This window comes from Phyllobates terribilis, unplaced genomic scaffold (assembly GCF_046119375.1).
Source record: "Phyllobates terribilis strain yellow unplaced genomic scaffold, ASM4611937v1 Scaffold_1__5_contigs__length_1240528914, whole genome shotgun sequence".
Lineage (NCBI taxonomy): Eukaryota > Metazoa > Chordata > Amphibia > Anura > Dendrobatidae > Phyllobates > Phyllobates terribilis.
Window position 1 is genome coordinate 486012520 of NW_027362761.1, and position 17354 is coordinate 486029873.

At 45.4% G+C, this 17354-nt stretch overlaps 1 protein-coding gene across 5 annotated transcripts in view; it reads left to right on the forward strand.

Annotated features, from left to right (window-relative positions):
• ARHGEF28 (Rho guanine nucleotide exchange factor 28) overlaps positions 1-17354 on the forward strand; it is a 254074-nt gene that overhangs the window by 155425 nt on the left and 81295 nt on the right. The window contains exon 1 of one of the 5 annotated variants that reach the window (XM_073679805.1): positions 3915-4220. The exons of 3 other annotated variants lie outside the window; for them this stretch is intronic. In XM_073679805.1, coding sequence (XP_073535906.1) covers positions 4136-4220 — 85 coding nt within the window. In that variant the 5' untranslated portion in view covers positions 3915-4135. Of the gene's footprint in view, positions 1-3914; positions 4221-17354 lie in introns of those variants that run through there. One more of the 5 variants, XM_073679824.1, reaches the window with a different exon arrangement.

Sequence of the window (17354 nt, forward strand, 5' to 3'; positions counted from 1 at the left end):
GTAGGAATGTCCCGACCGGCAAGTTCATCTTTAATACGGCCGGACAGACCCTCCCAGAAGACGGAAACCAGAGCGTCATTATCCCAGGCCAGCTCCGAGGCAAGGGTACGGAACCATATGGCATATTGGCCCACGGTGAGACTTCCCTGACGGAGGTGTAGCAGAGATGATGCGGATGAGGTCTTCCGTCCGGGTTCGTCGAAGACTTTCCGGAAAGCCGTGAGAAAGGCAGGCAAGTCGGACACCAGGGGGTCTCCTCTCTCCCATAGAGGATTTAGCCAGGCCAGGGCCTCTCCGGTGAGATGGGACATGATGAAGGCAATTTTGGCCCGGTCAGAGTTAAACTGGTGAGACAGGAGTTCAAAGTGCAGGTTGCACTAATTTATGAAGCCCCGAGCCTGGGCGGAGTCGCCTCCGAAACGAGGAGGTGCAGAAAGCCGGGGTCCGGGGTAGGATACCATGTTATTAGTGGGCAGTGGAGCTGCCGGATTGCGAGTCATGGCACTGGCGGTGGTTGCAGGCAGAGCAGTCAGAGTGTCCAGGCGAGAATTGACATTCCGCAGGTGACCCAGGATGGACTCCTGTTGGGACCTCTGACGGGACAGTTCATGACACAGGTCCGAGAGCGAGGGAGCTTGGGTGCCACCGGGTTCCATGGCCCGAGCAAACTGTAACGGGTCTGGGAGGCGGAACCTCTGAGCTACTATACAAGGGGGCGGTCCTTGTAAGGGAGCGGGTGGCGACCAGGGTAGACGGGCAGGCAGTCACAGCAGGTGACTGGGACAGTCTCTGAATGAACGGACAGGAGGTCACGGCAAGTGACCGGGGCAGTCTCTGGATGAACGGGCAGGAGGTCACGGCAAGTGACCGGGGCAGTCTCTGGATGAACGGGCAGGAGGTCACGGCAAGTGACCGGGGCAGTCTCTGGATGAACGGGCAGGAGGTCACGGCAAGTGACCGGGGCAGTCTCTGGGTAAAGGATTGGTACGACCTGTGGCGGCAGATGATAGACGTGAGCTCCCAGGTGAGCAGGCGAGAGTCTCTGGATAATCGGGTGGTCACAGCATGTGACGGCGGAGCCTCCAGGAAGACCAACAGACAGGTAGCAGATGAGCGCTCCCAGGTGAGCGGGCAGGAGTCTCTGGACAGGCGGGTGGTCACAGCACGTAACGGCAGAGCCTCCTGGTAGGCTAGCAGACAGGCAGCAGATGAGCGCTCCCAGGTGAGCGGGCATGCTGGTCCTTAGACAGACTGACAGGAGTTGGAAGGCAGACCGTCGGACCTCAGGCTAGCAGGCAGGTAGCAGGATAACAGGCAGGAATTAGACAGCAGACTGGCAGGAATCTGGCAGGTATCTGGCAGGTAACTGGCAACGGGACCTGAGGGCTGAAGCAGAGTAGTGAACAGTGCTACAACATTGCTCGGGCACCTCCATTTTGGAGGAGGTGCCTTTTATATGGGAGGTCCTCCGGCAATTGGCCGGGGACTCCTTAGGACGGCGCGCGCGGTCCCTTTAAGAGAGGGGGAGCGCGCGCGCCCTAAGCACACTGCCGGGGAAGGAGCGCGCGCCCTATGCACACTGCCGGGGAAGGAGCGCGTGCCGGAAGCAGCGGGGAGAGAAGCGCTGGAGGACGCCGCGCCAGGAGCGGGGAGGTGAGAGGGACGGCGTCTCTGCCTAGAACGGGGCAGAGACGCCGATGCTACAGCAGTTTCCTAAGTTACAGGATTGCAATGTATCTATAAAAATTGGATGCAATACCGTGGCTCCATATGGCATCTGAATTTTTTCCATTTTTTCATAGACTTGAATGGGCGAGTCTCATCTGATTTATGGAAGGAACTAGTGCATGCTGAGAGTTTTTTCACATGCAGATTTGGTCAGTGAAAAAATTGTTCATCTGCACTGGCTCATTACATAACATCGGTCCAAGTGCTGTCCATTTTTTCAACTTTGACCAAAAATACGGTTCAGTGAATGAGCCATAATATATACTGTATATTATATATGTGTGTGTGTGTATATATGTACACTGCTCAAAAAAATAAAGGGAACACTCAAATAACACATCCTAGATCTGAATGAATGAAATATTCTCATTGAATACTTTGTTCTGTACAAAGTTGAATGTGCTGACAACAAAATCACACAAAAATCATCAATGGAAATCAAATTTATTAACCAATGGAGGCCTGGATGTGGAGTCACCCCCAAAATTAAAGTGGAAAAACACACTACAGGCTGATCCAACTTTGATGTCATGTCCTTAAAACAAGTCACAATGAGGCTCAGTATTGTGTGTGGCCTCCACGTGCCTGTATGACCTCCCTACAATGCCTGGGCATGCTCCTGATGAGGTTACGGATGGTCTCCTGTGGGATCTCCTCCCAGACCTGGACTAAAGCATCCGCCAACTCCTGGACAGTCTGTGGTGCAAAGTCACGTTGGTGGATGGAGCGAGACATGATGTCCCAGATGTGCTCAATCGGACTCCGGTCTGGGGAACGGGCGGGCCAGTCCATAGCTTCAATGCCTTCATCTTGCAGGAACTGCTGACACACTCCAGCCACATGAGGTCTGGCATTGTCCTGCATTAGGAGGAACCCAGGGCCAACCGCACCAGCATATGGTCTCACAAGGGGTCTGAGGATCTCATCTCGGTACCTAATGGCAGTCAGGCTACCTCTGGCGAGCACATGGAGGTCTGTGCGGCCCTCCAAAGAAATGCCACCCCACACCATTACTGACCCACTGCCAAACCGGTCATGCTGAAGGATGTTGCAGGCAGCAGATCACGGCGTCTCCAGACTCTGTCACGTCTGTCACATGTGCTCAGTGTGAACCTGCTTTCATCTGTGAAGAGCACAGGGCGCCAGTGGCGACTTTGCCAATCCTGGTGTTCTGTGGCAAATGCCAAGCGTCCTGCACGGTGTCGAGCTGTGAGCACAACCCCCATCTGAGGACGTCGGGCCCTCATACCACCCTCATGGGGTCGGTTTCTAACTGTTTGTACAGACACATGCACATTTGTGGCCTGCTGGAGGTCATTTTGCAGGGCTCTGGCAGTGCTCCTCCTGTTCCTCCTTGCACAAAGGTAGCGGTCCTGCTGCTGGGTTGTTGCCCTCCTACGGCCCCCTTTACGTCTCCTGGTGTACTGGCCTGTCTCCTGGTAGCGCCTCCAGCCTCAGGACACTACGCTGACAGGCACAGCAAACCTTCTTGCCACAGCTCTCATTGATGTGCCATCCTGGATGAGCTGCACTACCTGAGCACCTTCTGTGCGTTGTAGAGTCCGTCTTATACTACCACGAGTGTGAAAGCACAACCAACGTTCAAAAGTGACCAAAACATCAGCCAGAAAGCATTGGTACTGAGATGTGGTCTGTGGTCCCCACCTGCAGAACCACTCCTTCATTGAGGGTGTCTGGATAATTGCCAATAATTTCCATCTATTGTCTATTCCATTTGCACAACAGCATGTGAAATTGATTGTCAATCAGTGTTGCTTCCTAAGTGGACAGTTTGATTTCACAGAAGTTTGATTTACTTGGAGTTATATTCTGTTGTTTAAGTGTTCCCTTTATTTTTTTGAGCAGTGTATATATGTGAAGTACACATATACTGTGCAAGATTAGCAATTATTAAGGGATCACTAGAACAGTGCCATGATTTCGAGGAAGAATCTGAGGTCTGGAAACGCTCGGCTCTTGGGGGTCCTTGCACGCCGTGTCCCCTTTATTTACTTCCAAGTGCCTGCACTTCACAAACTTCAGCCTCAGTTTGGGCAGTTTTCATTAGTTCGCATAGAAATGAGGAGGTGAGTTAATGATTCATTGGCACCAGCTGACCTCTAGAAGAGCTCTGGACCATGATGCAGCTCCAGTTTTGCTTCATGTTTTCCCCCTGCATTCCCTCATCTAATTTAATATTTACAGGCTGATCTGTCTACATGCCTGAGCGCCTGAAGAGAGCAAACAGTTTACAGTCCGTCCCTCCCCTGGGCAGAGAGGGCAATTTGATCCAGCTTTCTTCATTCCTCTATTTTCCATCATCTTGTGTGTTTCGGAGAAGCTCCGGGGTCCACATTGCTCCTCTCCTGCCGGATCCTGCTTCCTTCCTTGCACACAGGAAAAAAAAATGGATTCTGATTCAGACTCTCCTTTTAATTACTCCTGGCCATCTTTTCCCAAAATGCGAATTCACAGAAGAACAACCAAGCAAGGTAGAAACAAACCTGGCTGCTAGTGTTTTTTCATAGTTCTGTCTAGAAATGGGGACCCCCATAACACTGTGCTGGAGACTGGGGGGATCTCACTGTAGCTTTGCAGTGTATGTGTAACTGTGTAATGTCTATTTTGATTCCTCCGTCTCTTTAGAGCAGGTCTTTGGAGAAGCTTATATAAACGGTAGTATATAGCAGTTGTATACACATTGAGTTGCACTTTGAAAGTTGCCTGAGCGGTGATTTCCTATAGCAGGCTGTAGTTTGGAGAATGGTGTCGTTTCCCGTCATATGATGATGGACTTCACTTCTGCTTGCTGATTTTTCATGGAGATGCAGATGACGTCCTTTTAAACAATCAGTATCAAAGCAAAAGTGTATTAATTAGAATGACGGATGTATGTTAATTCTAATTTTTTTCTTTCGTGCATGTACTTATTCCTTCCATGTTGCTTCTTGATGTGCAACTTTTACTATCTCTAAGAATCATTACGCGCGTTCACACGTGGCATAATGGTTGGTGTGGAATCTGCAACTACTTGTGAAATACAGCACATGTGAATGAGCTCGTATAAAACTATTTGTTTCACTTATCACGCTGAGGAGAGCGAAATCCATAGCGCCATTTTGATGAATAAGAATGATTGCTATCCTCCACACAAGTAGCTACATTTATGGGTTTACTCCATGCTTATGGTGGAGATTGCTTGGGAATGTTTTGCAGTCGTACCAGGCGGTGTAATACAACCAGCGAGGCACAGAGATCAATTGGCCTGAAACAAAACAAAATTCAAATTATACTTAAAAGTAATTTTGCACAGACACATAGATTTAGGATTGATTTAATGCCCATTCTGTTGAAAACCCAGTAATTTCCTTGTCTTCATGTACTTACACCTTTTGTGAGTATTTTGCACTGATTGTAGTGGTTTGTTGTTGTTGTTGTTTGTGTGGACTTTTTGACTTTTTCCTCCAGTGAAATTAATGGAAGCGCAAAGAGGAGTAAGCTGGCCCAGATCCCAGGACCTGTGATGAGGGGTGTCATTTGGGTGTTCCCTGTGTGTAGAGTGCCTTCCCCCTCTGTTTGCAAGCTTAGTTACGTTGACTTCACACATCTGACATTCTCAGTCTGAGTCCGGCCAGCCTGACACGAATTCAGCATCCTCATAGATGCCCGATGAGGCGGGGGCAACTTTGGGTCAGGAGACCCGTGGCCAGTCTGTACTCAGACCTGGCATGCCAATTGTGTGAAGCCAGCCTTGGGCTTGGATCAGGATAACGTATGCATAATTGTCCCTTTTCTCATCCATACTGTCATCCGCATACAATCCACATGTTAGTTTTGTGCAGCCATTTTTGCATCCGCTTTTTACATGAACAATTTAATAACAAAAGGCAAAATAGTTTCCGATGTTAATAATTTTAATGAATCTGTGAAAAACGTATGACATAAGGATGGTAACCTGTATGTGATCAGTTTTTTGCCACCCATTAACTTATAATAAGTGAGTACATCAGTCCGCATTGGTCTGGTCTGTATGATGTCCATATGCTGACTGGTTTGCATACAGACACCACACAGAACGACTTCTGATCGAGGCCTATGGCTCATAAAGTTTTACAGGGAATCTGTAAGCAGGCTTTTGTTATGTAATCTGAGAGCAGCATGATGTTGAGGCTGAGACACTGATTTCAGAGATGTGTCACTTACTGGGCTGCATGCTGTCATTTTGATACCGTCACCTAAGAATGCTGAGCTCTGTATAACCCCTCCCACACCACTGATTGGCCGCTTTCTGTGTCCACTGTAAATTGAAAGAAAACTGCCAATCAGTGGTGGGGGCGGGGCTATACAGAGCAGTTGACTAGGAGGCACATAACACCTAGTCCTGTAGTGATAATCTCCTGCTGATAAAACGCTGATTTCTTTGGTACAGTAGCACAAAGACTAGCAAGCTACACATTACTGGAATCAGAGTCTCCACCCCTACATAATGCTGATCTCAGATTACAAAGCAAAAACCTGCTGGCATAATCCCTTTAAGGGTAGAAATGCGATTATTGGCAGATGGGAGGATACAGTAGAGAAGACCCTGTGCGGGAGTGGATGACCTGGTGACAAGAAGACGAAGCTTTCTTAGCTTTGTATAGCAGAACGTACAATCGCCGGCATAAACCTGCAGCTGCCACTGGGCCCTATCACTTTGTAATGTGTCTGTTTGTAATGGCTGCGCTGTTTTGCAGGCGTAGGGCTATTCACATGCAAAATCCAGCCATTATCCTGTTATCTTCCCACCTCTTTTTATTTACTTTTGCTGTTTCTGTACTGTACATGAACTTGTGTGAGCGAGGGGTTAATTATTGACTTCCTCTCTGTGTCCTGGCAGATATAATCATGTACAATGTAACAATGTGCAGGAAACCTCTCCAGCCATAAAACCTATACTCCATCTCCATTATGGTTTCCAATCTCAGGCCTGCCTTGATTAATTGTGTAAAATGTAATGGATAGGAGGTCTGCCGGCCAGGCGTTTTTGCTCCGCCGCTCGGTGCACACGGCGGCGGGGAGGGCACAGGAGTTACCTATTAGGCCGCGCTCTGAAAACTCTGCCAGATGTTTTGGACATTTGTCTCATTTTATGAGTTTGCGTCATTGGTTTGATTACAGTTCCTGTGGCAGATGTAACATCGACGTCCTAGCTAGTGAAGGCATAAAGCAATGCCAGATATTCACCTTCTTGTTTTTCACGGTAATGAGTCTGTATCAGAAAAGCAAAAGCTGAGCTGTGTTTTGGGCTCCCTGGTGCAATCTGTGCCCTGTAGGGCTGTTCCTTGAAAACTTCCCAAATGGGTTGTCCATATTTTTTTTTATAATAATTATTTATTACCATATTTGTTTAATTGGAACCTGTCATATAAAAAAATACTATTAATCTGCGGATGTGGGATTAATCTGCAGGTTAATATGGTTCTAAAGCCGCGTCTCCACTGCATTGAAAGCTCAGCTGCCAGGAGGAAATTATCTTTATTCCTCCGGCTTTCAGTTATAGAGGTGCAGCCGGCGCGGCTTCAGCCACTGTCCAGTACATATCGAGCTATAACCAGGCCCCGGCACTGACTGACAGCCGGCTCAGCAGTGCATCAGTACAGAGCTGACAGTCCGTCCTGGGGGTGCGGTTACAGCCGCTGTTCACTATGCACTGAGCCGTGACTGAAGCCGCGTCTCTGACTGAAATCTGGGGGCTGCCGAGACGGACATTCAGACATAGTAGACTGCTTCTGGGTGTCCGCCTCCAGTAGGCGTAAACGCCCGAAAGTGAAGCATGTCGTAGCACATGTCCGTTCTGTCTGCACCATTATAGTCCTTGGCCCAATCGGCGCATATGTCTGAATCCCTTTTTGCTGGGCGTTCGGACATAAGCCCCAGCATGAAGGAGTGCCTAAACGCAATATGAAAGCATCCTTAGTAGTAGCCTACATATTAGTCCCCTCGTAACACGATTTCTCTCCAGTGGGTGGTTGGTATGTGTGCAGGGCTCCTGTGTGGGGTGGTTAAACATTAAGCCGCGGTCACACCGCAGGGGGTATCGCTGCTGCTGTGGTGAACTCTTCGAATTGCTGTAATGAGATGTTCTGTGTCGTGTACTGGGAACCAAATGCAAATGAGACTCCATTAGATGATTATTGTGAATGTGCAGTCAGAAAACAGAAAATGGAACGAAGAACATTTCCACGTATCTTAAAGGCCAAGTACGTTGCAAATGATGTTCAAAGAATCCTTTTCTGGATATATAGGGAAATTGTCACTATGAAAATGCAGGCACCATGTTATAGAGCAGAGGGAGCTGAGAGGATTAATATATAGTTTTGTGAGACAAGACTCGGTATAACCTGTGGCTTAATCCTCTGCTCTTTCTGGCGTTTTGGGTCCTCTGGGTGGTCCTATCAGTGACTGACGGCTATCTCTAGATGCCACACTTGTGCATAGAAAGCTGTCAGTCACTGATACGACCGCCCAGCGGACCCAAAACCACAGAAAAAGCCGAGGTTTAGATGCTTAAAATACAGGATATACTGCGCCTTTTCTTACAATACTGTATATAAATCTGGTCAGCTCCCCCTGCTCTATAACATGGTGCCTGCAGATTGGACTGCATTTTCATGGTGGCAGGTTCCTTTTAATATTGTTAGTTTTCCAATCTCTAGAATGACTGTCCATATGCAGTGAGGAAAATAAGCGTATCCTCACCCATCCCTTGTAGATTGTGAGCCCTCGTTGCCCTGACACTGTGGAATAGCCACACAGCATACGCTCATTATGCAAATGAGCGGCGCCATTTTTTACTTTCCTCATAGAGGTTAGTCTATGGAGAAAGTCCACATGCAGACCCGAAAGAGAAATTGGAGGAGGAAGGGGAAAATCCAGCATCCGGATGAAAGAGAAATCGACATACTGCGGGTCTGAAATCCCATCCACTATGCTGTAACACCTGGTCGCTGCGGGTTTGACGCTGCATAACATGTAGCTTCAATCTCGCAGCGGCTCCTGATCATGTGCACATACCCTAAGACTTAGGTTTTCACAGTCTCCACAAGCAGACACATTATTAGAGGCCTCTCACCTAGCCAGATCAGATCTCCTGCATTGCACTGATGAGGGGCATACAACTGAAACACATATTTGTACATTTCCTGTTTGGCTTCTTATCCTGTTATGTGGTAAGGCTCATTAAGGGTCAATAGTGAATTTTAGGATTGCTACATCCAATAGGTGGCACTAGAGTTCCAGTCCCTTCCTCTGTAGGGGCTATTGCATGTTTATTATCCCAGGAGGTCATTGGATGTCCTATAAGTCTCCTTACGCCGGCTCGGCACGCTCCACGGGGAGAAATGTTACCCCTTAGGTTAAAATGCACCGGTAGTCTCAGGGCTCAATTAGAAACCACTACACTATGTATGAGCAAAATGCTGTGCTATTCGCGCATGTCTTTATCTGTTTTGGAGGCACAGAGTTTGCCACTTCGGCCAACTTTCCTCTAATGTGTAGATTACACAAAGGGCTCTATAAGAATAACATCCTTGTGACTGCTGATGTGCAGAAGCAGACAACCCAACACCCTTTACGCCAAGAAATGGGGTCCACCTGCGACGTGACCGCCGCAATGCTGGTTCTCAATAAGGCTATGTGCCCACGTTGCATTTATGAAGCAGAAAATTTCTGCTGCATAAATGCAAGTCCTCTCCCGGAAAAACGCATGCGGAATTCCGCACGCGTTTATCGCGCGTTTATCACGCGTTTTCCACATGCGGAATTGCCTTGCGTTTTTTATGCATTGGACAAAGGCAATTCCGCTTGCGGAAACGCAAAATTAAATGACATGCTGCGGATTTTTGAACGCGGCATAAACGCTGCGGAAAAATCCGCAGCATGTGCATAGAACTTGCGGAATCCCATTGGGGAACATGGGGTGCGGATATACATGCGTTTTTCAAGCGTTTACGCTGCGGAAATTCCGCAGCATATACGCTTGAAAAATGCTACGTGGGCACACAGCCTTGGGGGTTTTAGCTTATGTATGGAGCTTACAGGCCATTGGAAATTTATGCTAATTGGTTCTCCTAGACTTATTTTTTTACATACTTGAAAGCTAATGCCGCCGTGATAGATTTTGACAGATCCTTAGACTTTTGATGTCTTAATAGTGATTTGCTATTTTGACCTTGAAAGAACAAACTAAAGCGTGAAGAGAGGCTGAGGGTGTGTAAAACGACCTTCTGTTATAGCACCAAAGTTTTAGTTCAGAAAAAGTGTGACGGTATCACCAGTAAAATAATCTATGTACCCACATGCTGTATTATCCATCCTATTCATTACAGTACGAGCATCTTCTCCTGTTCTGCACCTTACTTAGGATATTGAAGTGCTGTTTTCAGGCACTGGGACAATTCTTTCTATAAACCGAGCACTTGTAAGAAGCACTCCTCCTCCCATCAAAGATTTTATCCTCTTAATATATTGCAGTCATCATATTATTTAGCACTGTGTACTTACAATTGCTCATTTTTCCTTTCTACCCAGTTAATTCTTCTCTTCTTTATGTAGAAACAGGAAGTCTCTTGTCCCTGCATTTATCATTCCCCTCTACAACTCTGAACCCAGCTGCTCCGCTCTTCCCCCTGCCAGGGACTTTTGCACTGACTCATGACTCACACAGGGAAAATTGACCTCTTGCTTCTACATAGCGCTTAGAAGGATTCAGCTAGTCAGTTTTAATCATGTGATATCATAGACCTAATGGAAAAGAGAAGAATTAGCTAGGTAGAAGGGCAAAATGAGAAATTGTAAGTACAGAGTGCTATATAATATGATGATTGCAATATATTAAGAGGATAAAAATTTTGATGGGAGGAAGAGTGCTTCTTTCAGTACCTCTTAATTAACATATCTTGTCTACGTGTGGCCCTATCCTTTCCTGTGACACAGCGAGCGGCACCTAAATGGAACAGCTAATCCCCCATAGAGATTCTATTTCTGGCAGCTGAGACTAAAGTGAATCCTGGTCTAGTGACTCATTCAAGCATAAAAAGGAGCACAACTCTTCCCAGTGAATTACAACTCTTCCCAGTGAATTACAACTCTTCCCAGTGAGTTACTTGCATCGAAGAAGCTGCTTAGTGCTTCTTAGGCTATGTGCCCACGATGTAGAAATGCTGCATATTTTTTACGCTTCTCCCTGGCAGGAAAAACGCATGCGGATTTTACATGCGTTTTTCCCGCCATGTAGAAGCGTTTGTCAAGCGTTCTTCACATGCATTTCTGCATGTGGGTTATCAAGCGCTTTTCCAAGCGATTTTAGCATCACTTGGAAAAGTGCTTGACAGCTTGTTCACACTTTATAAATCCATGCAACCGGCATGGATTTATAGTAGTGTGACCAAGTTAGTTAAAAAAAAAAAAAAAATTGTAAAAAATAAAAAAATAAAGTTTATACTCACCTTCCGGTGTCCTCCCGGTGTTCTCTCTGCCGCGTCCGGTGTGTTGGGCGGCTTTCTGTGGTGTGATGGACCTGCGGTGACGTCATTGCGCCATGTGATGGGTCACATGACTCAGTGACGTCATGGCAGGTCCTTCACAACAGCGGGAGCAATGCAAGAGACCGGACGGAGCAGACAAAACACCGGGAGGACATTGGAAGGTAAGTATAACCTTTATTTTTTATTTTAAATTCTTTTTTTTACAGTTTCTATGGTACCCAGGTCTGAATGAGAGTCTCCTCTCCTCCAGACTTGGGTACCATCTGCACATAGAAACGCATAATATCCGTGTGTACAAATGTACTGACACGGATATTATGCGTTTCAATGCAAGTCAATGGGCGGCGATTACGCTGCGTGTCCGCAAAATTAATGGACATGCTGCGGATTTTTGAGCGCAGCATAAAAGCTGCGGAAAAATCCGCAGCATGGGCATTGACATTGCGGCTTGTCATTGGGGACCATGGGGTGCGGATTACCAAGCGTTTCCCAAGCGTTTACGCTGCGGAAATTCCGCAGCATATACGTTTGTAAAACGCTACGTTGGCACATACGCTTACAAAGACAACTCTGCTTCAACCTTCTTATACTAAGGGCTCGTTCAAACGAATATATTCTTGATTGAGTGCTGTTCGTGATAAAACAGCACTCGGACCAATGTTATGCAATGGGGAAGTGCTGATGAGGGATTTTTTTAAAAATTTTTTTCTTTTTTATTTATTTGTTGTTTCCTGACCGAATCTGTGTGTGGAAAAAAAAAATCGCAGCATGCACTAGTTTTTTCCATAAAAGTCTGAGTGCACAAAAAAATTTTTTAATGCCGCACGGAGCTACACTATACCATCCTATTTTTACGGACATATTGCAATTCTGTAGCATTGGAAACTGTAAATGGTCCTGTAAATGATTAATAACTGATTGTATATTTTTTTTTGTATGCTCGTTTGAATCTACCCTAAAAGTGAGTGCATCTAAGCCAAGGTTGTACTACCTTTGGCCTGGGCACCACATGCAGCTTGTGATGCCATTCTGTGCAGCCCCCAGCCATCTTTGACCCTGTCTGCGTTCAGTAACTCTCATAAACTGAGGATAGCTGTGCTGATTGTATGGTCATCACCCACTATATTTACAAAGTGCCTCTATATGTTAGGACTAAATTTAGGAACAAACAATAATATCGTGTACATAAAAGTTTTACCACAATCAGCATTTATATCCTACCCAGAAAAGATGATAAATATCTGATGAGATCCCAGTGATCACTGGAATGGGGGAGGTCTGGAATCTGAGATGGCTATGACAATGAACGCAGGGCATGTGGCTCACCACAGTCACGAGATAAGGAGGAACAAGCGGCTTGGGCTCTTCCTTCTCTTGATTTTATGAAATAAATCTGATGGTTTGTAACAAATTTTTCAAAGATGACACAAATTTGTGCAGCTTCTTACATGGCATTCAGTGTTAACGTTCTGCTTGCTTTTTGCTTATTGTCAGGTAGATATTAAGAAAATATAAACCATTTCTCCCAAACCCCTCTTCACCCCTCCCTTATCTACCATTTGTCACACGAGAAGAGCTGACAGTCCAGCTTCTGTCTCTCTGCAAATTATCACCTACAGCAGAAGTGACTTGTAAAACTATAACCTAATTAAAATGCGAGGGTCTTTCTCCCTGGCAGCGGCAGAGGATGATTAGATGCCGGCTTTCGATCAATTTACATGTAGCTATTGAAGCTTGCTTCCCAGGACGAAAAAGGGAATTTAATAGAGGGTCCCAGGACGCCCGGCACCGATACAAAATATGGAATAGCTCAAGTTCCATAATTCTGATAAGGGGCCCCATAATTTTAGTGGTAGGGTCAACCAAGGAATAAGATGCTTATTTTTTCGTAGCCGTAACCCCTCCTGGGAGCTGTAGCGCAAGAGCAACAAAATAGCAGATTGAAACTACGCCATGTGTGGTCTCTAAATGAAGGTAAAATCATAATAGATAATATGATATCAACCAGTGATAAGTTATCCCAAAAAACAGATATCTTAAAATGTGCAGGCTAGAGTCCAGCCCCATGATGTCAGCACAGGGGGTGTGTGGTCAGATCTCCCCTTAGGCATAAAAGAGTCCACGGAGGATAGATGAGCATTCTTTGCCAGGGGGGTATAGATACTATAAGCAATGGATCGCGTTCAATAACGATCAAATCAAATCGGGGAGCCCCTCCTCCAGCTATACTGATTCGTCTCTACGAACTCTATAGTAAGTTTATTCTGTAATCCTGTTTATTTTATGTAACTGTCTATTCTGTCCTGTAAATGTCCATTTGTAAAATCTTTGTATATTTTTCCTAAACACTGCCTCCCTTTTTGATTAAATATAAAATTTAATAGCTGTGTTTCTTTTGCTCTGTAATCATTCCCTCCCCCGAAGCCATATACGCTACCAGAAAGCAGGCGTCCGGCCGGGCCTGTATTATACTTCAGTGGTGGCAGCGAATAATAATAATTGGGCTACCGTAAAGGTGACAGTGATTGTACGGGGGGCGTATACACATATTCCATGTGTTGGAATCCATGAAATCCAGAGGTGTGACGCCATACGCTCATTGGTCGCTTGCCGATACATAAGTAGTGAGTAATCTGGATCGTGTGCTCGCGAATCCCTGACGAAATCCTGACAGAGTGACGGCAACGGCGAGATATTGCGTGATCTCCCCGGTGTCGTCACGGTGTTCTTTCTGATTTTGCAAGTTTTCCCACCTACAAAGAATGGAGTGGTCTGTTATTTTTTATCGTAGGTACACTTCAACTGTGAGGCAAAATCTAATAATAAAGAACAGAAAATCACATTGTATGTCTGATTTTTAAATAATTAAATTGCATTTTATTGCATGAAATAAGTGTTTGATCACCTACCAACCATCAAGAATTCTGGCTCTCACAGACCTGTTAGTATTTCTTTAAGAAGCCCTCCTACTCTGCACTCATTACCTGTATTAAACGTGCCTGTTTGAACTTGTTACCTGTATAAAAGATACCTGTCGACACAGTCAATCACACTCCAACCTCTTCACCATGGCCAAGACCAAAGAGCAGTCTAAGGACACCAGGGACAAAATTGTAGACCTGCACAAGGCTGGGACTGGGCTTCAGGCTATATGGGTTATAAACAAGCAGCTTGGTGAGAAGGCAACAACTGTTGGCACATTTATTATAAAATGGAAGAAACACAAGATGACTGTCAATCTTCCTCGGTCTGGAGCTCCAAGATCTCGCCTCGTGGGGTAAAGATTATTCTGAGAGAGGTCACCTGGTCAATGATCTGAAGAGAGGTTTGACCACAGTCTCAAACATTACCGTTAAGGGACCACAGTCTCAAACATGACTGTTAGTAACACACTACACCATCATGGATTAAAATCCTGCAGGGCATACTAGGTACCTCTGCTCAGACCAGCACATATCCATGCTTCTTTGAAGTTTGCCAATGACCTTCTGGATGACACAGAGGAGTCATGGGAGAAGGTCATGTGGTCAAATGAGACGAAAATAGAACTTTTTGGTATCAACTCCACTCTGCGTGTTTGGAGGAAGAAGAAGAATGAGTACAACCCCAAGAACACCGTCCCAACCGTGAAGCATGGTGGAGGAAACATCACACTTTGGGGGTGCTTTTCTGCAAAGGGGACAGGACGACTGCACTTTATTGAAGGGAGAATGGATGGGGGTCATGTATCGTGAGATTTTGGCTAATAATCTCCTTCCCTAAGAGCATTGAAAATGGGTCGTGACTGGGTCTTCCAGCATAACAATGACCCGAAACACACAGCCAGGGCAACTAAGCAGTGGCTCCGTAAAAAGCATTTCAAGGTCCTGGAGTGGCCTAGCCAGTCTCCAGACTTGAACCCAATAGAAAATCTTTGGCGGGAGCTGAAACTCAATGTTACCCAGCGACAGCCCCAAAACCTGAAAGATCTGGAGAAGATCTGTGTGGAGCAGTGGGCCAAAATCCCTGCTGCAGTGTGTGCAAACTTGGTCAAGAACTACAGGAAACACCTGACCTAGATGTAATTGCAAATAAATGTACCAAATATTAAGTTCTGTTTTTCTATTGTATCAAGTACTTATTTCATGCAATAAAATGCAAATTAATTATGTAAAAATCATACAATGTGATTTTCTGGATTTTTTTTTTGAGATTCTGTCTCACAGTTGAATTGTACCTACGATAAAAATTACAGACCTCTCCATTCTTTGTAGGTGGGAAAACTTGCAAAATCTGTAGTGTATCAAATACTTATTTTCTCCACTGTATGTGTGTGTGACTGTGCAATTAAACATCAGGTAGTTGCCATCAAAGAGAGAAGTTTTTTTGCGTGTCTTCTGTACTTAAAGGGGTTGTCCACTTTCAGAATAATAAAGGGCATCTGTCAGTAGGATCAGCCCTCCTAAGCAGTCTATATGGGCATGTAGGTCATAAAAAGCTAAATAAAGTGATACCTGGATTTCTGTGATCAGATGTCTTATTCCAGAGAAATCCATGTTTTTCTTAATATGTAAGATCTATGGGCCGGACACTGATCATACTAAACTTAGGTGGGACAGTGCACTGCCATTCTCCTTTGATCAGCCACACAAAGAAAACTTTGGTTGGACAAGGGTATGTTCACACGTTAAGCATTTGCAGCAGAAATTTCTGCACCTCTAGGCAAGAAAATCACTGCATAAAATAGGTGCATTTTTTGACTCATTAGTATGGGTGAAATCTGCCACCAAAACGCTGAAAGAATTAACATGTTGCTTCTCATACCCCCACGCTTTGCCCCGATAAAATACAAAAGCTTACACTCGACTCCCGTGCCGGCGCCATTCCAGCGGTGTTGGCCCTCTCGGTCCTGGAGCTCCTGTGCTGTTGTTGTGACCTCGGCGCCCAATCAGCGCTGGCATCACTCTCCCCGTCTTCGTACGGATTGAACATGAAGAGGAAATCCGGGCTGCTGCTGATCTGACTTCCTCTTCATGTTCAATTCGATAGGAGACGGGGACAGTGACACTAGCGCTGATTGGGCGCCGGCTTCACATAAAACAAAAACAGCACAAGAGCTCCGGGACTGCGGAGGGTGAGTATATTCTTTCTTATTTTATCAGGGTCAAGCAGATGGGTTGTCCAAGTAGTGGACAACCCCTTTAAATCTGCTGCAAATCTGCAAGGGAAAAAAAAGCAATGTGTGTATGAGGTGAGTGTTCAGGAATATCATTCACTTTGCTGGCACTAGGAAATCCTTCAGTTTTTGTGACAATTCGGAAATATGTGCACAGGCTGTGTTATTGTGGTTTTCTTTGCAGTTTTGACTGTTTGTAATTGCCAAGTATACTAATTATTATATAGTTCAGCACAGTGTTTATCCATGTACGACTGTTCCTTCCTTCCTACTTGATGATCCCAGGGCTATGGTACACTTATTCATAGGAGACTAGGGTTTTTTAGTTTTGCTGTGTGAAGAAACAGATATGCGGTAAGTGATCACACAACAGCTCGATATCTACCAATATTCCTATTGATTTATGAAGAGAACTCTTTCCCATACAACACACACTTCTGCAGAACAACTCTTTTGAAGACTCATTGAATCAATTGATTGTTGGCGGAGGGTCTAGAGTAGCCGATGTGTTACAATGTCTTCCTCTTGCAGCATGCTTGTAAAGATAGACATTCATGTTGCTCAACCAGTCCATATAATTAAACGCCCTCTGTTACTTCTTTAACGACCATAGTAATGCCAGCCACAGTACCATTCAATAATCGCTAATATCCGGGTCATCTTCAGCCCCTCTATCTGCAGTTTTTCTCTTTTCATTTAGTTATGGACTCTGATCATATGTAATATGTACTCTTTATGTGTGATGGCTATATAATGCCACATTCATCTGGGTATATACAGTACAGACCAAAAGACTACCTCTTGAAGCTCATCAAGAGAATGCCAAGAGTGCGCAAAGCAGTCATCAAAGCAAAAGGTGGCTACTTTGAAGAACCTAGAATATAAGACATATTTTCAGTTGTTTCACACTTTTTTGTTAAGTATATAATTCCACATGTGTTAAT